Genomic DNA, 23,591 nt, shown 5'->3' with positions numbered 1-23,591 from the left:
TTGCTCACAAAACTCCACAGCTTAGAGAGACCAGATGATGATGATGATGGTAATTATGATGGTGATGGATTTATACCCCGCACTTCACTCTGAATCTCAGAGGAGCTCACATTCTCCTTTATATTCCTCCCCCAACAACAGACACCCTGTGAGGTAGGTGGGGCTGCGAGAGCTCTCACAGAAGCTGCCCTTTCAAGGACAACTCTGCCAGAGCTATCGCTGGCCCAAGGCCATTCCAGCAGCTGCGGGTGGAGGAGTGGGGAATCAAACCTGGTTCTTCCAGATAAGAGTCCATGCACTTAACTGCTACAGCAAACTAGTTCTCTTTTATATTCACAATATATTCATTAAGACAGGAAACTATGAAGGTGGCGATTTATCCAAAACAGAAAACCTCTTTTAAGCAACAACAGCAAAAAGTCTTTTTTAAAAAAAGTCTGCCCATTCATTTACCATCCTGGTAGTAGCAAGAGCAACCTTCCCTATTTCCATTTGCCTTTTACCATCCCTTTATTTTTAACCAGATCTCGTTGACTGGCATCGTCATGAAGTAGGGTTGCCAAAGCTGTCAAGCATCGATATTTCGCAATAATCAAGCTTTTGTTCTTTAATCAAAAGTTGTTTTATTGAAAAACTCCATAGCTTGCTCCAAGGGCGGACTCCTTGGAAGTAATGGCATACATAGTATTGAATAGTATCTTATATGCAAACTTCAAAAGGCTGGATTACAGATAACTTCAAAAGAATAACATAAAGATGCAAATTGAGTTGCGGGTTCAAAGGCTACTCACTAGTATCTCTTTTATGGCTAAGGAATGTCAGCTAATCAAAACATCTCTCTTTCTCACACGTTCTCTGAGAGCTGATAAGACCTGGCTGTGTGAATCTGGGGGAGAGGCATTCTACACCATTAATGCAAGGTTACTCTAAACATCCTGGATCCAGATGGATTTATTATACATCCATGGGAAAGGAGGGAGGGGGGGTGGAAAGAAGAAAGGGGAAAAGTCAAAGGTGATGCTCTGTTTACTAGGCACATATAGAAACAGCATTTAGAAATAGTATGCTTGACAAAACCCCAGGTGGGGCTGGAGAACAAGCAGAAGCACCGTGTGCAACAGACTCCTGAAACAAAATGAGCACTTAAAGATATACAACTCAAGAAATGTTTCAATAGAAAAATGTCCTGAAAGTGTAAGAGGGAAAGGGTGTATGAGAGTAGAAGATAAACTGCAATGATTGAACAAGCTACGGCTTAGATAAAGCTTACAGCGAAACGGGGAAATAGACCAGTTTTGCCTGTCAGCTTTATGCTTTTGCAGAAGCTGTGAGGTGTTGTAGCGGCCCGTTCACAGCCATCTCATACGAATTTATGACATATTGAATGGATAGAATTCCCACACCTGTTTGTTGATGCAAGTCATATGGATTGAATAAATGAAGTTATTTGAGACATTTCACTATTGAAACATTTATTGAATTGTACATCTTTAAGAGCTCATTTTGCTTCAGGAGTGTTGAACATGGTGCTTTTGCTTGTTCTCCAGCTCCATATCCCGTGCAACTATTTTTTTGGTTGCCTAATCCCCAGGTGGGGCCTGGAGGTCTCCTGGAATTCTGACTGACCTCCAGACTGCAGAGTTCAGTTCCCCTGAAGGAAATAGCATTTTGCAAAGCAGGCTAAATGGAACCGTGCCATGCTGAAGTCTTTCTCCTTCCCAAACTCAGCCATCTTCAGAATCTGCCCTTAAATCTCCAGGAATTTCCCAGTCCAGCACTGACAACCCTATCACCAAGCTAAAGAGTCCAGGAAACATTGTCCATACACAGCGGTGGAATTCTAGCAGGAGCTCCTTTGCATATTAGGCCACACACCCCCTGATGTAGCCAATCCTCCAAGAGCTTACAAAAAAGAGCCTTGTAAGCTCTCGGAGGGTTGGCTACATCAAGGGGGTGTGGCCTAATATGCAAAGGAGCCCCTGCTAGAATTCCACCCCCGTCCATACATTCTCTTGTCTTCGTGAAGATGCCATGTAGTCAGTAGGACTGGGCTACATAATGAAATCTGAAGCCAAAAGAAGGGGATACTTCCTGCTCCTCATTCTTGCACCAGTTAAAAATAGAGAGGAGAGATAATTTATTTATTTTTTAATTTATATCCCGCCCTTCCCACCGAAGTGGCTCAGGGTGGCTTACAACATATAAAACCTACATAGGTTTGGCTTAAAAACAATTACATGGCAGCAGTTAAAACAATAAATTAATAAAACAATTAATAATTAATAATAAATTAATACTTAATAATAAATTAATGATAAATTAATGCCTGGCAGCATAAGAGTTCATTATCACTGCTGGCAAGTGAACACTTTGCTCCTTTTCACACGCACAAAAAGTAAATTGTTTTTAAAAATAGCAGATTTGGCTCCACATGACTACTGTTGTGGTGTCAAGTGCCAGTCTGTTTTGGCATACAAGAGCATGGCCGGCTTTTGGAGGTCGTTGGAGCAACTCCAAAGTCTCTGGGAGCTCTCCAATGTCCTGAAGTTATAGACTGAATGTCTACCTATGAACTATCTTTGTACTGCCCAAGAACTGCTTTGGGAGCCTGTAAAACAAAAGCAAAATCTATGTCTTACTCGATGATAAAAAGGTAAAGGTAGTCCCGTGTGCAAACACCAGTCGTTTCCGACTCTGGGATGACGTTGCTTTCACAGTGTTTTCACGGCAGACTTTTTAACAGGGTGGTTTGCCGTTGTCTTCCCCAGTCATTTACACTCCCCCCCCCCAGCAAACTGGGGACTCGTTTTATTGACTTCAGAAGGATGGAAGGCTGAGTCGACCTGGAGCCGGCTACCTGAACCCAGCTTCCTCCGGGATCAAACTGCGGTCATGAGCAGAGCTTAGGATTGCAGCACTGCTGCTTTACCACTCTGGGCCACGGGGCTCTTATAACTCTATGATGGGCCTGGCCAGATTAAAAATTGGCACGAAGCCCCGCACAAGCCGTCGAACCCACCAAGACCCTCCATCAAATGTAATGTTCAGCAATGAAAAAGACAGAAGGGTGAAAAGCAGATACGTTAGGCCAGTGTTTCCCAACCTTGGGTCAGGACCCAAAAGTGGGTCATGAAGCTTCTGAAAACGGATTGTGGCTAGCCCTCACTGACAGCCACCCCTGCTCTGACCCTGGTCCATCACGGTCAGCAGACCTTGAATTCAGCAGGAGCTCCCCGGAGCACAGCTCCTGAACCTTTCTGAGGGCCCCCCTCCTCCTCCCCACCTACCTACCTTGTCCACTGAATAGTAGGTGCAGCTGCAGAACAATCCCTGGATGAGCTCCACCACCTGTTTTTCTACAAAATGACCCCTGACGGTCTGTATTGTCCTCAGACTGGCAGTGGCTCTCCAGGATCTCAAACGGAGGCCTTTCACATTACCGACGGCCTGATCCATTTACTTGGAGTTATGGGGGATTGAGCCAGGAACCTTTTGCACCCCAAGCAGAGGCTCTTCCACTGAGCCACGGCCCCTCCACCGATCCACTGTTCATCAATTGATCTCGATTCCAAAGGGAAATAAGTGCATTAGCAGTTCTCCATAGCTCCATTTTTTATTTCCAATTTTTTTTTAACGCTCTGCATGCACAGTTTTCTACACAGAAAGCAGATGCCTTTCTCAAGAGTTCCCTAAAAAGTTTGCTTTTCTTATCCACAGCCCCTCTCTAAGCCTTTAAGGCCCTTAAACGGTGGCTCTCACCTATCCAGGAAAATCCTGGTCGGGTGTTTTGCAGCTGCAAGGAGATTTCCCACACCAGATGAATGCTAACTAGCAAAGCAGCTTCTCAGAGCAATAGATGAGGGAGAACCTCTCCCGGATGGGGACTGTGTGACTCATTTGTTTCAAATCTACCTGCTTTACACTCTGTGCCATAAGAGGAGAAGAAGAAGAAGAAGAAGAAGAAGAAGAAGAAGAAGAAGAAGAAGAAGAAGAAGAAGAAGAAGAAGAAGAAGAAGAAATTGGATTTATATCCCGCCCTCCACTCCGAATCTCAGAGTTTCAGAGCAGCTCCCAATCTCCTTTCACCTTCCTCCCCCATAACAGACACCCTGTGAGGTGGGTGGGGCTGAGAGAGCTCTCCCAGAAGCTGCCCTTTCAAGGACAACCTCTGCCAGAGCTATGGCTGACCCAAGGCCATTCCAGCAGCTGCAAGTGGAGGAGTGGGGAATCAAACCCGGTGTTCCCAGATAAGAGTCCGGACACTTAACCACTACACCAAACTGAAGGCCCAGCATTCAAGTCAGACTGAAAACCAGAAGGGAGACTAAACTATCACTGGAGGCAGAGATAGCTGAAGGCAGAGGATTTACAGGTAACCTAGGGAGGAATTGCAGAAGCAGCAGATCACCTGTAGCTTTGAAGCAGGCAGGAGAAGCAGAGTCATTTCCCAGGCTTCCAACAAGAACGGCTGGCTTTATACCTGAGGTATCAACCTGCGGGATTAAGGAACGTGCTGCAGTTCAGTGGTCCAGGCTTTGGTTTGCATGCAGAAGTTCTCCAGTTCTATCCTTGGGGTCTGCAGTTAAAAGAGCATAATGTAGGAGGTACTGGAGGAAAAGCATTCTTGACCGGAGATCTTGGAAGCCACTGTAGGTCAGAACAGAGATTACTGAGGCGGAAGGGATAATGCTCCATATGACTCATCATAAGGCAATGTCAGATGTTTGAAGGGAGGGAGGGAGGAAGGAAGGAAAATAGATGGAGGTGAGAGAGGGAGGGAGGTGGAAAAAAGCAACTTTAACTTCTCCAGTTCTATCCTCGGGGTCTGCAGTTAAAAGAGCATAATGTAGGAGACACTGGGGGGGAAAGCATTCTTGACCAGAGATCTTGGAAGCTACTGTAGGTCAGAACAGAGATTACTGAGGTGGAAGGGGTAATGCTCCATATGACTCATTATAAGGCAACGTCAGATGCTTGAGAGAAGGAAGGAAGGAAGGAAGGAAGGAAGGAAGGAAGGAAGGAAGGAAGGAAGGAAGGAAGGAAGGAAGGAAGGAAGGAAGGAAGGAAGGAAGGAAAATAGATAAATAGATGGAGGTAAGAGAGGGAGGGAGAGCCGGAAAGAAAGCAACCTTAACCTTACATGCATTCTCCAAACTGCTAACAGGGTGGTTGGGGCTTCAAGAGCCACACAATGTGTGAAAGAGCCACATGTGACTCCCATCAGTGGTGTGTGGCCTAATATGCAAAGGAGTTCCTGCTACAAAAAAAAAACAACCCTGCCAAGCAGACGCTCTACCCCTGAGCCACAAGTCAAGATCAGGACTTACCCAGATCCCATTTGCAGCTCTGCGGGGAAGGTGCAGAGTGGGGGCAGCCATTACTGCTTCATTGCAAGGGGAGTGGAGGGGCAGGGAGGGGAGGCTAGCACAGGAAGCTGGGTGCCCACCCAGCACCTCTCAGACCTATGGGGTCACTCTGGGAGAGGGCAGGGGGCGGGGGGCACTGCATTTACTAAGGTATCAAGCCTCTGTTGCCCTCTCTCTTTGGCCATCTGCTGCCCTCCACCTTTGGCCACCCCTGAGCCACAATCTCTTCTCTCTTTGTTGCTGGTTTTGTAAGCCAAAGGAAAACATTTAATGCAGTACAGCGCTCTCTTTTTTGCAGCTGCTATCACATTCTGTGGACCCTCCAGCATTTTGGACGACTTACTTTGGAGTCTATTTGACCCCACTCCAGAATAGCAAAGTACATTATTTTTTTGGGTTCTGTAGGTTTCAGCTACCAGGCAGCTGTTGTGTAGTAAGGATCTGCTTTTTCAGCTGAGAATTCTTAAAATGCTAGCCTTGATGTAGGATAAGGGGTTATATATCTCCAAAGGTGTATTTCTTTTAAGCGGTTGCTTGCCTAGCTCTTGATCTATCTCGGTCGTTATGGGGAAAGCAGACGGGGAAATGGATGCTCTTGGAGGGCAATTTAGAAGGCGCTTGAAAGTGGTGTGAATTTGCAAGGGCTGCATTCCTCAGAAGAGGAGCGGCAGAAAGTAAATCCTCCTGGCTGTTTTGCACAAGCAGGGATCAAACATCCGCCTTTCCTGGTTTGGGATGGAGAGTGACCCATATTTTGGAGCGGGGGAGAAAAGATACACAGGCCGTGTTTTACAGACCTTTAAAAATATGTCATTGAACATACTTGACGTTTTTCTGCATGCAGACTTAGGAATCCATTCTGTATATTTCTCAGAGCTGAAGGAGCAGGAGAAGATATTGGATTTATATCCCACCCTCCACTCTGAATCTCAGAGTGGCTCACAATCTTCTTTCCCTTCCTCCCCCACAACAGACACCCCGTGAGGTAGGTGAGGCTGAGAGAGCTCTCCCAGCAGCTGCCCTTTCAAGGACAACCTCTGCCAGAGCTATGGCTAACCCAAGGCCATTCCAGCAGCTGCAAGCGGAGGAGTGCGGAATCAAACATGGTTCTCCCAGATAAGAGTCTGCGCACTTAACCACTATACCAAACTGGCTCTCATTTTCCTGCAGATAGAATTAGGAACCCATTCCTTTTAGTGTACACATCTGCTCCAAGACAAGATTTCAATGCCTATCCTAGCTGTCTCCTAAGACTAGGGTTCCCCAGAAAAAGATTCTGTCCACTGCATCTGGTCTGCCGGATCTCTCCTTTCTTAGACTCAGCCGATTTGGCTATGCTGATCCATGCTCCTGTAACCTGAAAGTTGGATTACTGCAATGTGTTCTACTTGGGACTGCCCTTGAAGACAACCCCGCAACTTTAGCTGGTGCAGAATGCAACAGCCCAACTATTGTCAGGGGCTCTCCAATGGGAGCATATGTTTCCCATTTTGAAACAGCTACCCGGGTTGCCAGTTCCTTTCTGAGTTCAATTCAGGGTTTTGTTTATGATGTTTAAAGCCCTTCAAGGCCCAGGACCTGCATAACTGAAGGGCCACCTCTTTTCCTTATGTTCCTGTACTCCAACTACAGACTTTGGGATGCCACCTGTTGACTTTTCCCACACTTAGGCTATGATCACACACCCCAAATAATGCACTTTCAATCCGCTTTCAATGCACTTTCCAACTGCATTTTGCCAGTTCGCACAGGAAAATCCGGTTGGAAAGTGTACTGAGAGTGGATTGAAAGTGCATTATTTAGGGTGTGTGATCACAGCCTTTGAGTGGTGCTTCTGGAAACAACTGGGCCTTTTTCATTGCAGCCTCCACTTTGTAGAATGGGATCCCTGAAGTGGTGAAGAGGTGACCAGTGTCTGGAGGTCTCTAGAAAGCTCTGCAAAGCTTGTTGGTTGGCCAGGGCATCTGATTGGCTATGAATGATGGTCAAAAATGCTGTCAAGTAGCAGACAACTTACAGTGCCCCTGTAGGGCATTGAAGACAAGAGATGAGGAGAGGATGCTTGCCATTGCAAGCTTCAAGAGGGGATTGGATAAACATATGGAGCAGAGGTCCATCAGTGGCTATTAGCCACAGTATATTGTTGGAACTCTCTGTCTGGGGCAGTGATGCTCTGTACTCTTGGTGCTTGGGGGGGGGGGGGCACAGTGGGAGGGCTTCTAGTGTCCTGGCCCTGCTGATCGACCTCCTGATGGCACTTGGGGGGTTTTTGGCCACTGTGTGACACAGAGTGTTGGGCTGGATGGGCCACTGGCCTGACCCAACATGGCTTCTCTTATGTGACACAGAGTGTTGGGCTGGATGGGCCACTGGCCTGACCCAACATGGCTTCTCTTATGTTCTTATGTGACACAGAGTGTTGGGCTGGATGGGCCATTGGCCTGATCCAACATGGCTTCTCTTATGTTCTTATGTGACACAGAGTGTTGGACTGGATGGGCCATTGGCCTGATCCAACATGGCTTCTCTTATGTTCTTATGTGACACAGAGTGTTGGACTGGATGGGCCACTGGCCTGATCCAACATGGCTTCTCTTATGTTCTTATGTGCCACAGAGTGTTGGACTGGATGGGCCATTGTCCTGATCCAACATGGCTTCTCTTATGTTGCATTTTGTATTTTGTGCAGAGGGGATTGGATAAACATATGGAAGAGAGGTCTATTAGCCACAAGGTATTGATGGAAAACTCTGTCTGGGGCATGTGATACTCTGGATTCTTGGTGCTTGGTGCAACAGTAGGAGGGCTTCTAGTGTCCTGGCCGCATTAGTGGACCTCTTGATGGAACCTGGGGTTTTTTGGCCTCTGTGTGTACAGAGTGTTGGACTGGATGGGCCATTGGCCTGATCCAACATGGTTTCTCTTATGTTCTTATTCCCTGTTTCTGTGTAGTAGCTCTGGGTTTTCTTGTTGATTCCCATCCCAGTACTTCCTAGGGCCAACTCTGCTCAGCTTCTGCGATCTGGTAGATGTAGTTAACTTGGGTCATCCTGTTAAGGATAGCTATGAATAGCACAAAACTTTTTTTTTGGGGGGGGGGGAGGAATTTGAGGATTCTTGTTTTATTTTGGTTTTAACTTGTACTGTTTTGACTATTATTGTCAACCATTTTGAGTCAATTGGAAAGGCAGTAATATTTTAATAAATTAAAAAATAATAACATTGCGCCCATGGGTGTCATGGCCTTTGCCTATATATGTCCCGGTGCCCACTTCCTTCTCCCCCACTGCGTTATTTTAAACATTACTACTGGCCTGACCTGGGGAGGATAACATGTCCATTCAACAACTCAACTGAGAAATGTTTTCCCTTGCGCACATTGTGGACATTCAATGAAATTGCTGAGCAGTCGGGTTAGAACGGTTAAAAGGAAGTCCTTCTCCACCCAAAGGGTGATTAACACGTGGAATTCACTGCCACAGGAGGTGGTGACGGCTACAAGCATAGACAGCTTCAAGAGGGGATTGGATAAGCATATGGAGCAAAGCTCTGTATTCTTGGTGCTTGGAGGTGAGGCACAGTGGGAGGGCTTCTAGTGTCCTGGCCCCATTGGTGGACCTCCTGATGGCATTTAGGTTTTTTGGCCACTGTATGACACAGAGTGTTGGACTGGGTGGGCCATTGGCCTGATCCAACATGGCTTCTCTTATGTTCCCTATCACCAGCATGCATTGGTTTCCACTCTATTCGATCTAATGCTTTTTTCCCCTTTTTCCCACCTACCCTTCCTCCTTTCCAGAAATAATAACAACAACCTATTCAGTGAGGTGGTGCAGTTGAACTTTGAAATAGCCAGCTTCAGCAGCCTTTCGGGGACCCAGCCGATCACCTGGCAGGTGGAATATCCCCGAAAGAGGACAACAGACACAGCCCTCTCTGAAATCTTCATTTGCCAAAAGGATCTTGTGGGGATCGTTCCTCTGGCAATGGTAAGAGAGCTCATGATGCTCAGTTTTTGTTGATGTTTGTCCATGTCATGGTTCTTGTTGTATGGAAATTGCAATCCAAAACCTAACTTTATGAGGACCAACCGGTCCAACAAGCCATTGTGCTTTATAGATTATTTTACTGAGTATAAAATTTAGGGTTGCAAGTTGAATAAAGGATTCCAAACCTCTCTCTTTCTTTCTTTCTTTCTTTCTTTCTTTCTTTCTTTCTTTCTCTTTCTTTCTTTCTTTCTTTCTTTCTTTCTTTCTTTCTTTCTTTCTTTCTTTCTTTCTCTCTCTCTTTCTTTCTCTCTCTCTCTCTCTTTCTTGCTGTCTTGCTGTCTTTCTTTCTATGTGTCTTTCTTTCTGTCTGTCTCTCTCTCTCTGACTTTCTTAAAATAATGTCAATTATTTATTTTTTTACATATTATGAAAACAAGAAACTAAAAAAAAAAACCTTAAGAAAACAAGCCTCTTTCATCCAAACAGTAGGCCTCTTATTTCATCAATATTCACAGTAGCAGAGGGAAGAAATTAGATTCAGTAATAGTATCCTTAGCTTTATCAGGGATGTGTTCTACAAGTATACCACCATTTTTAAGCTCTAACTTATAAAATGTTTTATATGTGTTTTAATTTTATAATCATAACGTATTGTACTGCTGTATCATGACTGTGAGCCGCCCAGAGTCTGTATACGGAGTGAGCGGCATACAAATTAAAAGTAAATAAAATAAAATAAAATCCAAGCTGGGTTTTGTGGTGCCACTAATAAATATATAAAGATGTCTTCATACTTGCATCATGGGTTCATGCATCCCAGGGCTGGAGGGGTGGCTTGACCACTAAAACCACAGGAAATGCTCTCTGGAGATAATGGCCCTTGAGGACCCCCTTGGTTCCAAGCAAAGGGTTGTAGCCCTCTCCGTATACCTTGGGGAAAGGAGTCACATGGCTCTACCAGCTGCTCAGCACAGAAGACTCCCAGCCAAGCCATGCATGGCACAGGACTGGGTAACCAGCCTTTCTCCTTCCCTCAAGGGTCAGGGTCTGGGGTAGGCCCTTTTCCTGGGCCATTTTTTCCTCCCAGCCCGCCTCTGCCAGGCTTGTCTTCCCCACTCAGCTACATCTTCCCAAAGAGCAGGGATGAGAAATCTGACATCATCTTTCCTTCTCTTCCTTCAGCGATGTGATTTTGTAGTCAAAGCTGATTGGTTCTCCACCCCTGCTCTTTCCGCATTTACTTTCCTGCTTTGAAACAAAGCATTAGACAAGTGCACCTTTAAGACCAACTAAGTTTTATTTAGAATGTAAGCTTTCGTACGCTCTTAAGCAGACTTCATCAGACAAAATGGGAATGGCAAGCAGCAATTCTTAATATAAGTGTGCAGTGTGGAATCATGGGGATGTTTTTAGCAGATTAAAAGAATCCCAAATAGGGATCTGTGTTTGGTAGTGTTCGGACAAAACAGGGTTGCAAAAACCATTGGACAGTGATAAAAAGCAGACTGCTGTGTAAGTGCGGGTGCCATAAATCTAGGTAACATTCTGGCTTTGTTAGTTTAAATAGAGAACATAAGAACATAAGAGAAGCCATGTTGGATCAGTACTTCTTTCTCTACTTTCTCCATCCCATGCATTATCTTGTAAACCTCTATCATGTCACCCCTCAGTCGACGTTTCTCCAAGCTAAAGAGTCCCAAGCGTTTCAAACTTTCTTCATAGGGAAAGTGCTCCAGCCCTTTAATCATTCTAGTTGCCCTTCTCTGGACTTTCTCCAATGCTATAATATCCTTTTTGAGGTGCGGCAACCAGAACTGCACACAGTACTCCAAATGAGACCGCACCATCGATTTATACAGGGGCATTATGATACTGGCTGATTTGTTTTCAATTCCCTTCCTAATAATTCCCAGCATGGCGTTGGCCTTTTTTATTGCAAATGCACACTGTCTTGACATTTTCAGTGAGTTACTACTACGACCCCATGATCTCTCTCTTGGTCAGTCGTTTGGTCAGAGGGCATTGTTTCTCAAGAGATTATAACATCCATATAGTTTACCATAAGATGGGTAGGTATATGCAATAAGACAAACAGCCAGTACCCCCCATTTGAGTTCCTGCTTTGATTTAGCGGTTTCCTTCGTGTGACTTGAACCTCTCCTTTGTTATTTAACCGCCACCTTCTGATTCCTCACACCAAATTTCCCCCATGAAATGTACCCATTTTCTACTATTATCTTCACAACAATAAAGCCACACGATCTACAGTATGGTACGTAAATAGAAAGGACATACATTATATCTATAAAAAAAACTGGATAGCTTAGAACGTGCAGACATAATGGATATAAATGTATGAAATTATCAGTGAAGGGCGTAGAACCGAAACCGGTAACAAAAAGAGAAATAGATAGAATAACAAAATGAAACATTCGCTCAACGTCATCAGATCTCAGAAGCTAAGCTGGGTCAGCGCCAGTTACTACTTGGCTAGGAGACCACCAGGAATAGATATTGGATTTGGATTTAAATCCCACCCCATACTCTGAATCTCAGAGTCTCAGAGCAGTCACAATCTCCTTTACCTTCCTCCCCACCACCACCACAACAGACACCTTTGAGGTGAGTGGGGCTGAAAGAGCTTTTACAGCAGCTGCCCTTTCAAGGACAACTGCTGTGAGAGTTATAGATAACCCAAGGCCATTCCATACCAGGATCCATATGCCCTGGCCTGGATAGCCCAGACAAACCCTATCTTGTCAGCTCTCAGAAACTAAGTAGGGTCGATTCTAGCAAGTACTTGGATTGAAGACCTCTTTGGAATACCACCAGGCAGGAGGTGGTGGCAAGCTTTATTCAGCCACCTCTCTAAATATCCTCCAGGCCCCCAGTAAGGGTCAGTTACCAAAGGCCACCATGACTTCCAGGTGCGTGCACACACACACACACAATACTAAAAACAACAACAATAACCTGTGGGCACTTTTGGCTTTTGTCGTCATTAAAAGTAATTAAAGAAGTAGAAGATATTGGATTTATATCTCGCCCTCCGCTCTGAATCTCAGAGTCTCAGAGCAGCTCACAATCTCCTTTATCTTCCTCCCTCACAACAGACACCCTGTGAGGTGGGTGGGGCTAACCTCTGCCAGAACTATGGCTGACCCAAGGCCATTCCAGCAGCTGCAAGTGGAGGAGTGGGGAATCAAACCTGGTTCTCCCAGATAAGAGAGCTATGGCTGACTCAAGGCCATTCCAGCAGGTGCAAGTGGAGGAGTGGGGAATCAAACCCGGTTCTCCCAGATAAGAGAGCTCTGGCTGACTCAAGGCCATTCCAGCAGCTGCAAGTGGAGGAGTGGGGAATCAAACCCGGTTCTCCCAGATAAGAGAGCTCTGGCTGACTCAAGGCCATTCCAGCAGCTGCAAGTGGAGGAGTGGGGAATCAAACCCGGTTCTCACAGATAAGAGTCCGCACACTTAACTGCTACAGTTTGGTGTAGCCAGTTTGGTGTAGTGGTTAAGTGTGCGGACTCTGATCTGGGAGAACCAGGTTCGATTCCCCTCTCCTCCACTGCTCGAATGGCCTTGGGTTAGCCACAGCTATCGCAGGACTTGTCCTTGAAAGAGCAGCTGCTGTGAGAGCCCTCTCAGCCCCACCCACCTCACTGGGTGTCTGTTGTGGGGGGGAGAAGACATAGGAGATTGTAAGCCGCTCTGAGTCTCTGATTCAGGGAGAAGGGCGGGGCATAAATCTGCAATTCTTCTTCTACACCAAACTGGCTCTCAAAGTTGCTTTGGGCTACCTCGGTGTTTAATTGTAAACCCATCAACTTTCATCTCGTTAGAGTCAGTGGGATCCGGAGCATGCAGCCAAATAAACGAAGCTAGGCTTTAGCTTGGTATTGAGATGCAGCCTAAAAATACACTTTGAAAGACCTTCTGAGTGTGGAGCGTGGGGTTTTGTTGCCATGCCTAGAGATGAAGCTTGGCACGGGTCACAATGCGCTGCACTAATAGAACCCAGGTGGGGAAGGTGCCAGCGGTCGAAATTGGCATTGTTGGCAGGAATAGAGCTAGATAAAGGGAATGTTCGCCGCTTTCTCTCTGCTAGCTCGGCAGTTCCCGGGCTGCTTTTTATTTCTTCTTCATTTCAACGCTAATCTCCTGCCGAGCTGATTCCCCAGCAATTCCCTTGTTCCGAATCACAGAAAGAGAGTCAAAGGGAAAGTTTGATGCTGCCATCTGCTAAGGAGTCGAAACAGCTCGGTGTGTTCAGGGAAGTTAAGTACTTCCAATTTCGTGGGGAGAAAGTGGGTCCCCCCCTCCCTGCGTTTAATATCAAGCATATCTACAGATGGATTTGCCTCAAATATGTACACACCTTTGAAGCAGCCTAATACGGAGCCCAACCTTTGGTCTCTCTAGCGCTGTGTATCCTAACTGACAGCAGCAATCTGGAGTCTCTCTTCCCCAAGCTATTTGAGATCCCTTCACTGAAGAGACTAGAACAGGGATGTCAAACATGCGGCCTGGGGGGGCCAAATCAGGTCCCCAGAGGGCTCCTATCAGGCCCTCGAGCACTTGGCTCTTGTCTGCTTCCTTCTCCCTCTCTCTGGCTTCCTTCTGCATCTCAACTTGCTTTGCAAGGCTTGCTCAATCATACAGGAACTACAGAACAAAACCTTGATTTTCTCCATCGGTTGAGCCTCCTCCCCCTCCCGGTCCCCTGGGGAGGGAGGGAAAGAACCAGAGCTTCCTTTGCCTAGTTCCATGGATCCCATGGGAGAAACATAAAAAAAGCACCTGTAAGATCAAAAGGTGCTAATTTTTAAAGCATGTTTTAAGGTGTGTTTTTTTTAAGTCTTTAGTCGTGTTTGTCTGTGTCCTTTAAAAACCACTGGTGGACCTCCTGATGGCACTTGGGTTTTTTGGCAACTGTGTGACACAGAGTGTTGGACTGGATGGGCCATTGGCCTGATCCAACATGGCTTCTCTTATGTTCTTATGTGACACAGAGTGTTGGACTGGATGGGCCATAGTCCTGATCCAACATGGCTTCTCTTATGTTCTTATGTGACACAGAGTGTTGGACTGGATGGGCCATTGGCCTGATCCAACATGGCTTCTCTGATGTTCTTATGTGACACAGAGTGTTGGACTGGATGGGCCATTGGCCTGATCCAACATGGCTTCTCTGATGTTCTTATGTGACACAGAGTGTTGGACTGGATGGGCCACTGGCCTGATCCAACATGGCTTCTCTGATGTTCTTATGTGACACAGAGTGTTGGACTGGATGGGCCATTGGCCTGATCCAACATGGCTTCTCTGATGTTCTTATGTGACACAGAGTGTTGGACTGGATGGGCCATTGGCCTGATCCAACATGGCTTCTCTGATGTTCTTATGTGACACAGAGTGTTGGACTGGATGGGCCATTGGCCTGATCCAACATGGCTTCTCTTATGTTCTTATGTGACACAGAGTGTTGGACTGGATGGGCCATTGGCCTGATCCAACATGGCTTCTCTGATGTTCTTATGTGACACAGAGTGTTGGACTGGATGGGCCATTGGCCTGATCCAACATGGCTTCTCTGATGTTCTTATGTGACACAGAGTGTTGGACTGGATGGGCCATTGGCCTGATCCAACAGGGCTTCTCTTATGTTCTTATGAGACACTGAGTATTGGACTGGATGGGTCATTGGCCTGATCCAACATGGCTTCTCTGATGTTCTTATGTGACACAGAGTGTTGGACTGGATGGGCCATTGGCCTGATCCAACATGGCTTCTCTTATGTTCTTATGTGACACAGCGTGTTGGACTGGATGGGCCATTGCCCTGATCCATCATGGCTTCTCTTATGTTCTTATGTGACACAGTGTTGGACTGGATGGGCCATTGGCCTGATCCAACATGGCTTCTCTTCTGTTCTTAAGTTTATATCTCTGATACCTAATCCTAAATAGGTTCACACATGGCCCGGCCTGACCCGGCCCTGCCCAGTCCGACAAGGTCTCATTTATGCCAGACCCGGACCCTCATAACTAATGAGTTTAACACCCCTGGACTAGAAGATGAACCTGAGACCTTCAGCATTTGAAACAGGCGTTTAGCCAATGGGCTACAGCTTCTCCTTAGTCCCGGGAGAAAGTCAAGGAGCATCAGGGTTACTGTTGAAGTCAATCTAAACTCAGTGACCCAGTGTTTGAAAAGTGGGGACAGGCTTTGCCTTCTCTCCACCAAGTCCTCCGTTGCAGTTTTATTACTGGGATGAGATTGGGAGGAGGTTTCGTTTTGCATTTCGGGGTGCTTAGGGTGGTCCGAGTGGAACTTGGAAATCTGAGCTTGTGTTGTCAAATCCCTGCGCTCTGACCCTGTGCGAGGTAGAGTGGCAATGAACTGTCCCAACACCAGTGTTCCCTCTAAGCTGAGTTAGTGTGAGCCAGCTCAGTTTTTTAGCCTCCAGCTCACGCATTTTTTGTCTTCGCTCAGGAAGAAAATGGCCCAGAGCAAAGTGATTATGCAGCAGCTCACAACTTTATTGCCAGCAGCTCACAAAGTAGAATTTTTGCTCGCAAGACCCCGCAGCTTAGAGGGAACATTGCCCATCACAGTCCCTCTCATCTACTACCCTGGGTCCTTCTTGTTACAGAAAGTAGGGAAACGATGAATGAAAAGAATGGGTAGGAGAAGCAATAGTGCCTTGATCTTCTCTTGCCTTGGGGGGCTGACGTCCAGGATTCCTCTCGGTCAGGGGTGGCCCACGGTAGCTCTCCAGATGTTTTTTTGCCTACAACTCCCATCAGCCCCAGCCAGCATGGCCAATGGCTGGGGCTGATGGGAGTTGTAGGCAAAAAACATCTGGAGAGCTACCGTGGGCCACCCCTGCTCTACGTTGTGTAGGTCCTTTCCCCAAACCTGAGGAAGGTGAGGGAGATCTCCAGTATGCATCACCAGCAACTACAGATCTTACACTGGCTTGTGTATGAGGCTTTCATGGACGAAACCAATGTCCCTACGTCCATAGCCCAGAAATTCAGCATATAGTTTGGGGTGGGTCATTCTCAGTCTAACATACTCAGTCACTATGTACAAGTACTTGAAGGGCTGTCCTATAGAGCAGGGGTGGCCAACGGTAGCTCTCCAGATGTTTTTTGCCTACAACTCCCATCAGCCCCAACCATTGGCCATGCTGGCTTGGGCTGATGGGAGAGCCAGTTTGGTGTAGTGGTTAAGTGTGCAGACTCTTATCTGGGAGCACCGGGTTTGATTCCCCACTCCTCCACTTGCACCTGCTGGAATGGCCTTGGGTCAGCCATAGCTCTGGAAGAGGTTGTCCTTGAAACGGCAGCTGCTGTGAGAGCCCTCTCAGCCCCACCCACCTCACAGGGTGTCTGTTGTGGGGGAGGAAGGTAAAGGAGATTGTGAGCCGCTCTGAGACTCTTCGGAGTGGAGGGCGGGATATAAATCCAATATCATCATCATCATCATCTTCTTCAAAAAAAAACATCTGGAGAGCTACCATTGGCCACCCCTGCTATAGAGGATGGCGTGGATTTGTTTTCTATGGCCCCAGAAGGTAGGACCAGAACCAATGAGTTGAAATTAAATCAAAAGAGTTTCTGGCTCAACACGAGGAAGAACTTCCTGACTGTTACAGCAGTTTCCTCAGTGGAACAGGCTTCCTCAGGAGGTGGTGGGCTCTCCTTCCTTGGAGGCTAGATGGCCGTCTGACAGCAATGAAGATCCTGTGAATTTAGGGGGAGGTGTTTGTGAGTTTCCTGCATTGTGCAGGGGGTTGGACTCGATGACCCTGGAGGTCCCTTCCAGCCCTATGATTCTATACTGAGAATGACCCACCCCAAACTATCTAGTCCAGGAGTGTCGAATTCATTTGTTATGAGGGCCGGATCGGACATAAATAAGACCTTGTCGGGCCAGGCTGCGTTGGGGTGGGTCATATGTGTCCCTATTTAAGATTAGGTAGCAGAGATATAAACTTTTTAAAGGACACAGACAAAGAAGACTAAAGATTTTTTTTTTTTAAAGAAAACCCTTAAAATAAAACATGCTTAAATCATGAGCACTTGTTGGTCTTAAAGGTGCTTTCTTTGCATTTCCCCCATGGGATCCAGGGAACTGGGCAAAGGAAGCTGTGGCTCTTTCCTTCCTTCTCCAGGAAACCAGGAGGGGGAGGAGCCCAAGCCAATGGAGAAAATGGAGGCTGTGCCCTGTAGCTCCTGTGTGATTGAACAAGCCTCGCAAAGCAAGCTGAGATGCAGAAGGAAGCAAGAGAGAAGGAAGCAGACAAGAGCCAGTTGCTCGGGGGTCTAATAGGAAACCTCAGGGGGCCTGATTCGGCCCCAGGCCGTATGTTTGACACCCCCGATCTAGTGCATTTCAGCCTAACCCATACTTGTTGGGTTGATCCAGGTGGGCAGCCGTGTTGGTCTGAAGCAACAGAACAAAGCTGGAATCCAGTATCACCTTTAAGACCAACAAAATTTACATTGTGAGTAAAACCTTGCTGGTCTTAAGGGTGCTACCGGACTCCGTACTTGTTGGGTTGTTACTGGTCTTAAGTAGGGTTGCCAAGTCCAATTCAAGAAATATCTGGGGACTTTGGGGGTGGAGCCAGGAGACTTTGGGGGTGGAGCCAGGAGACATTGGGGGCGGAGCCAGGAGCAAGGCTGTGAAAAGCATAATTGAACTTCAAGGGAGTGCTGGCCATCACATTTAAAGGGACAGCACACCTTTTAAAATGCCTTCCTTCCATAGAAAATAATGAAGGATAGGGGCACCTTCTTTTGGGGCTCATAAAATTGGATCCCCCGGTCCAATCCTTTTGAAACTTGGGAGGTATTTTGGGGAGAGGCACTAGATGCTATACTGAAGATTTGGTGCCTCTACTTCAAAAAACAGCCCCCCCCCAGAGCCCCCAATACCCACAGATCAATTCCCCATCATTCCCTATGGGAACCGTTCATGGAGGTGCATAATGACTGTGGGGGCGGGGCTTCCCCCGCCGGCCAGCTGCCTGGGGGAGGGGGGAAGCCTGTAAAACTGGGGGATCCCCCACTGGGACCTGGGGATTGGGAAGCCTAGGTGTAAGGCTGCAATCCGAGAGGCCCTTTCCTGCTTCGGCGGGAAGGGCGGGATATAAATCAAAATAAAATTTAAAAATTCCCAGGGAGGAAGCCCCAAGGAATAACACGAGACTTTATTCTGAGTCGACTTGCCTTAGGTTTACTCCTTCAAACCCTACAGTGATCCTGTTGGAGGAAGGGCAAAATGTAGCAAAATTATCCTAATTGGCCTCTCTCTTGCCCATGGGAATTGGTCCAAAATGTTTGGCCTAGGAAGTACGATGCAAATCCGTTCCGCCTTCTTAATGATCTTCTCCGCAATGGGCTGTGCAGGAGAGAGAATTGCATTTGGTAAAGGATTCGGACAAGCAGAGCCTGACGGAGGATTGACAAGGACCCCACAATGTTTATACTGTGAGATGGAAATGGCAAAAGAAGCAAGTGGGAACTTTACTGCTCCTGTACAATTAGTGTGGCTCTCGAATTTGTCCACTGGCCGTCATCCTCTGCTGCTTTGGTTTGTGCTAACCGGATTGGCAAGGATGTAAGGATGAGGATGTGATATTGCGACCGAGCACTCATTGGTGCTAAAATGACCGATGGAAGCAATCAGATGCGACATCTATGAGGTTGCTTCCTACTGTGTTGGTTGACACAAAAAAGAGCCTTTGCCCAGCCCAAGAAGGTCTTATTTATGCCAGATTCGGCCCCCCGTGACAAATGAGATTGGCACCCCTGTGCTAGGAGCTCCAGCTGTCAATAAGAGGGAAAGAGTGGGTGAGCAGACTATGGCAACGAGAATGATTTGCTAGCTTACCCTTCCTTTCTGCATCACGTTTTGCATACTGCCCAGGGCCCCAAAAATGCTGTGCCCATTGTTAAAGAGTGTTCTACTGCCACCAATTCCCCCCCTCCCAGCAAACAGTTAGATGCATATATTCTAGGATGACAGCTCTCCCTTGGCCACTGGTGGGTGATTGGGTTGTCAATCCAGGTTGGGCAACACCTGGAGATTTGGAGATGGAGTCTGGGGAGGGCAGGGACCTGGCAGAATTTAATAAGCCAGGAAGGGCATGGGTCCAAGTTGTTGGGCGAGCCGATAAGAGAATCCTGTCAACTTCCTCCAGGCTGAGGGGGCTAAAGCCATCCAGAGTATAATCCGAAGACAGGCTCGGGGCCTCGGTTTCGCTAACTGTCTCAAAACTGGCAGGGGGGTCGGGGCGGAGTGACGCGATTTTATCCGCAAACATTTTTGCAAAAGCCTCACAGCCTATTTCCAATTCAATAGAATTTGGTCTGCCTTGCGGCAGTGTAGTAAGTCCTCTAATTATGTCGAACAGTTGTGCCGGGCGCGAAGTTGCGGACGCAATCTTAGCCGCAAAGAATGCTTTCTTTGCGGATTTGATTGCCATCTCATAGGCCTTCAAACTCTCTCTATAAGATGTTCGGGTCAGTAGGGTGCAATACCCTAGATCCGGGGTGGCCAAAGTTGCTTAACATATTTATTTATTTATTTATTTATTTATTTCGATTTATATTCTGCCCTACCCCACCGAAGCGGGCTCAGGGCGGCTCACAATGTAAAAATTTTAACAATAAAATTAAGAATTAAAATACATTAATAATTTACACAATAAAATAAACGCAGTTCATCAGTGTGCTATCCCACAGTCTTCCTTAAAATATTCAGATGCCGGTCAGTTGTATGCCAACCGGAAGAGGACTGTCTTACAGGCCCTGCGGAACTGCCCAAGGTTCCGCAGGGCCCTCACCTCTTCCGGCAGCTGGTTCCACCAGCAAGGGGCTGTGATCGAAAAAGCCCTGTCCCTAGTTGACTTCAAACGGGCCTCCTTTGGCCCGGGGATTGTAAGGAGATTTGAGAACCTGATCTCAGTACTCTCTGGGGAACATATGGGGAGAGACGGTCCCTAAGGTAGGCAGATCCTCGGCCATATAGGGCTTTAAACGTAATAACCAGCACCTTGTACCAAACTCAGTATATTATTGGCAGCCAGTGCAGTCCCCGAAGCCCCGGCTGAATGTGCTCCCATCTTAACGTAAGAGCCACCCAGAATAAATGTCAGCTGTTGGAGAGCACCAAGACGTGAACATCAGATGTTTGAGAGTCACAAGACAGGAAGGAAGGAAGGAGAGAGGGAGGTGGAGGTGGAAAGAAAGCAACTTTAACTTTAAACATATTCTCCAAGCTGTGATTTTAAAAGAAGAAATGCCTTATCCGAGTCAGATGATAGAGCAGTGAGGGCTTCGAGAGCCACAAAAGGTGTGTGAAAGAGCCACTTGTGGCTCCCGAGCTGCAGTTTGGCCAGCCCTGCCCTAGATTTCATCCTCCAGAGCAGCTGTTTTCTCCAGGGGAACTGATCTCTCTTGCCTGGAGATCAGTTGTAACAGTGGGAGATCGCCAGGCTGCAGCTGGAGGTTGGCAACCCTGCCTCATAGGCATCCAATGGGGGGGGGGGCAACACAGGTTTGCCTAAAACAAATAGTTATGTTCCTACCAACGAACCACACATCTCCGTGCTATAGGGTTGCCAGCCTCCATGTCTCCGTGGGGGATGCACTGATTTTGGAAGCTCCTCTCCCCCGTGGAGAGAGCCCCATGGCGCAGAGTGTTATAGCTGCAGTACTGCAGTCCTAAGCTCTGCTCATGACCTGAGTTTGATCCCTGGTGGAAGCTGGATTCAGGTAGCCGGCTCGAGGTTGACTCAGCCTTCCATCCTTCCGAGGTCGGTAAAATGAGTCCCCAGCTTGCTGGGGGAGAAGCGTAGATGACTGGGGAAGGCAATGGCAAACCACCCCGTAAAAAGTCTGCCGTGAAAACGTTGTGAAAGCAACATTACCCCAGAGTCGGAAATGACTGGTGCTTGCACAGGGGACCTTTCCTTTCCTTCCCTCCACCATGGACCAGCTGGCTGGTGGAGGAAACCCCTCCCCTAAACAGGGATGTCGTATCAGCACGCTCTAATCTTTCAGCAAACTCTACGGTTTTGCGGGTGAAGAAATCCATAGAGCAGGGATGTCGAACTCATTTGTTATGAGGGCCAGATTTGACGTAAATGGGACCTTGTTGGGCCGGGCCATGTCAGGTTGGGCTGGGCCAGGTTGGCCAATGTGTATTCCTATTTAAAATTAGGTAGCAGAGATATAAACTTTATAAAGGACACAGACAAACACAAATATATATATATATATATATTAAAAAACTTAAAACATGCTTAAAATGTTAGCATTCATTGGTCTTAAAGGTGCTTTCTTTGTATTTCTCCCATGGGACCCAGGGAACTGGGTAAAGGAAGCTCTGGCTCTTTCCTTCCTTCCCCAGGGGACTGCGAGGGAAGCCTCAGCCAATAGAAGGAAGAGAGGCTTGGCTCAGTAGCTCTGCTGTGCGATTGAGAGAGCCTGGAAAAACAAGCTCTGCCTCCCCCTCCCCTTCCTCCCCAAGGGAGCAGCCTCAGTCAATGGAGAAAATAGTGGCTTTGCTCTGTAGCTCCTGTGCGACTGAGCAAGCCTTGCCAAACAAGCTGTGATGCAGAAGGAAACAAGAGAAAGGGAGAAGGAAGCAGATGACAGCCAGTTGCTTGGGGGGGCCTGATAGGAGCACTCCGGGGGCCTCATTTGGCCCCTGGGTCGCATGTTTGACACCCCTGCCATAGAGTTTTATCTAACTACCTGTGAGATATCTCTGACATGATGACATCACTTCCGGATGACGCCATTGCATTGGCCTGCCCACCCCCAAATCCCCCCGCCAAATGGGACAGGGGGCCTGGCAACCCTACTGAGCTATTGCAATCCTCCAGGAAGACAAGAGCCAATTTATCCAGACACGCCAAAGCCGACAATTCAGTATTCAATGGATGTCAGCTATTACAAACTGCCATGTAGCCGTTTTTTACTAATAGAGGATTTCAGAAGGCTTACAAGAGTAATAAATTGCAATGTAAGCGCATTTATTATTGTTTGGGGAGGTAACAAATCCTGCCATTGGACGATCAGCATTGATACAGCCGGGCGGGGGAGAAGGGAGAGCCGTTGCGGCTCGGAGCGCCCCGATGAAAACGAATGCCTCCTTTGCCTTCCTTTCCATTTCATTTGCTGAAGTTTTCCGTTTTCTCCAGTGGGCGATTACTGGGTGCTGACAATCACAGCGTGACAGCACTTCCAAATGCACAGCGGGCTTCAACTGGCAACGCCCATGGCGAAACATTTCAAAGTTCCTGTGTGGAACGCCTGGGGACTTGGGCTAAGCTGCCAGCCAGAGAAAAAGTGGGTTTTTTTCACCTTGCAATTTGATGGCAAACCAAAAAAAGAGAGGGAGAGAAAACAAAATGTCAAAAAATAACCTCCCCTCTTTTTTAGGGTTTTCTGGAGCACGTGATGCTCTTTATTCTTGGTGTTTAGAAGGGCAGCAGTGGGAGGGCTTCTAGGGTCCTGGCGCCACCGGTGAACCTCCTGAGATCACCTGGGTTTTTTGGCCACTGTGAGACAGAGTGTTGGACTGGATGGGCCACTGGCCTGATCCAACATGGCTTCTCTTATGTTCTTATGCGACACAGAGTGTTGGACTGGATGGGCCATTGGCCTGATCCAACATGGCTTCTCTTATGTGACACAGAGTTTTGGACTGGATGGGCCACTGGCCTGATCCAACATGGCTTCTCTTATGTTCTTATAGATGGAACTCTCTGTCTGGGGCAAGTGATGTTCTGTATTCTTGGTGCTTGGGAGGGGCAACAGTGGGAGGGCTTCTGGAGTTCTGGCCCCACTGATGGATTTCCTGATGGCACTTGGGGTTTGGACTGGATGGGCCATTGGCCTGATCCATCATGGTTTCTCTTATGTTCTTATGTGACACAGAGTGTTGGACTGGATGGGCCATTGGCCTGACCCAACATGGCTTCTCTTATGCTCTTATGTGACACAGAGTGTTGGACTGGATGGGCCATTGGCCTGACCCAATATGGCTTCTCTTATGTTCTTATGTGACACAGAGTGTTGGACTGGATGGGCCATTGGCCTGACCCAACATGGCTTCTCTTATGTTCTTATGTGACACAGAGTGTTGGACTGGATGGGCCATTGGCCTGATCCAACATGGCTTCTCTTATGTTCTTATAGATGGAACTTT

General features: G+C 47.3%; 1 protein-coding gene across 1 annotated transcript in view; it reads left to right on the top strand.

Annotated features, from left to right (window-relative positions):
- Window positions 1-23,591, top strand: part of TMEM132C (transmembrane protein 132C) — a 393,879-nt gene that overhangs the window by 284,183 nt on the left and 86,105 nt on the right. The window contains exon 4 of the mRNA XM_060249642.1: window positions 9,166-9,355. Coding sequence (XP_060105625.1) covers window positions 9,166-9,355 — 190 coding nt within the window. The remainder of the gene's footprint in view (window positions 1-9,165; window positions 9,356-23,591) is intronic.

Source organism: Heteronotia binoei, chromosome 11 (genome assembly GCF_032191835.1).
Source record: "Heteronotia binoei isolate CCM8104 ecotype False Entrance Well chromosome 11, APGP_CSIRO_Hbin_v1, whole genome shotgun sequence".
Classification (NCBI taxonomy): domain Eukaryota; kingdom Metazoa; phylum Chordata; class Lepidosauria; order Squamata; family Gekkonidae; genus Heteronotia; species Heteronotia binoei.
Note: the sequence above shows the minus strand (reverse complement) of the source record. Positions and strands in the feature narration are given on the sequence as shown.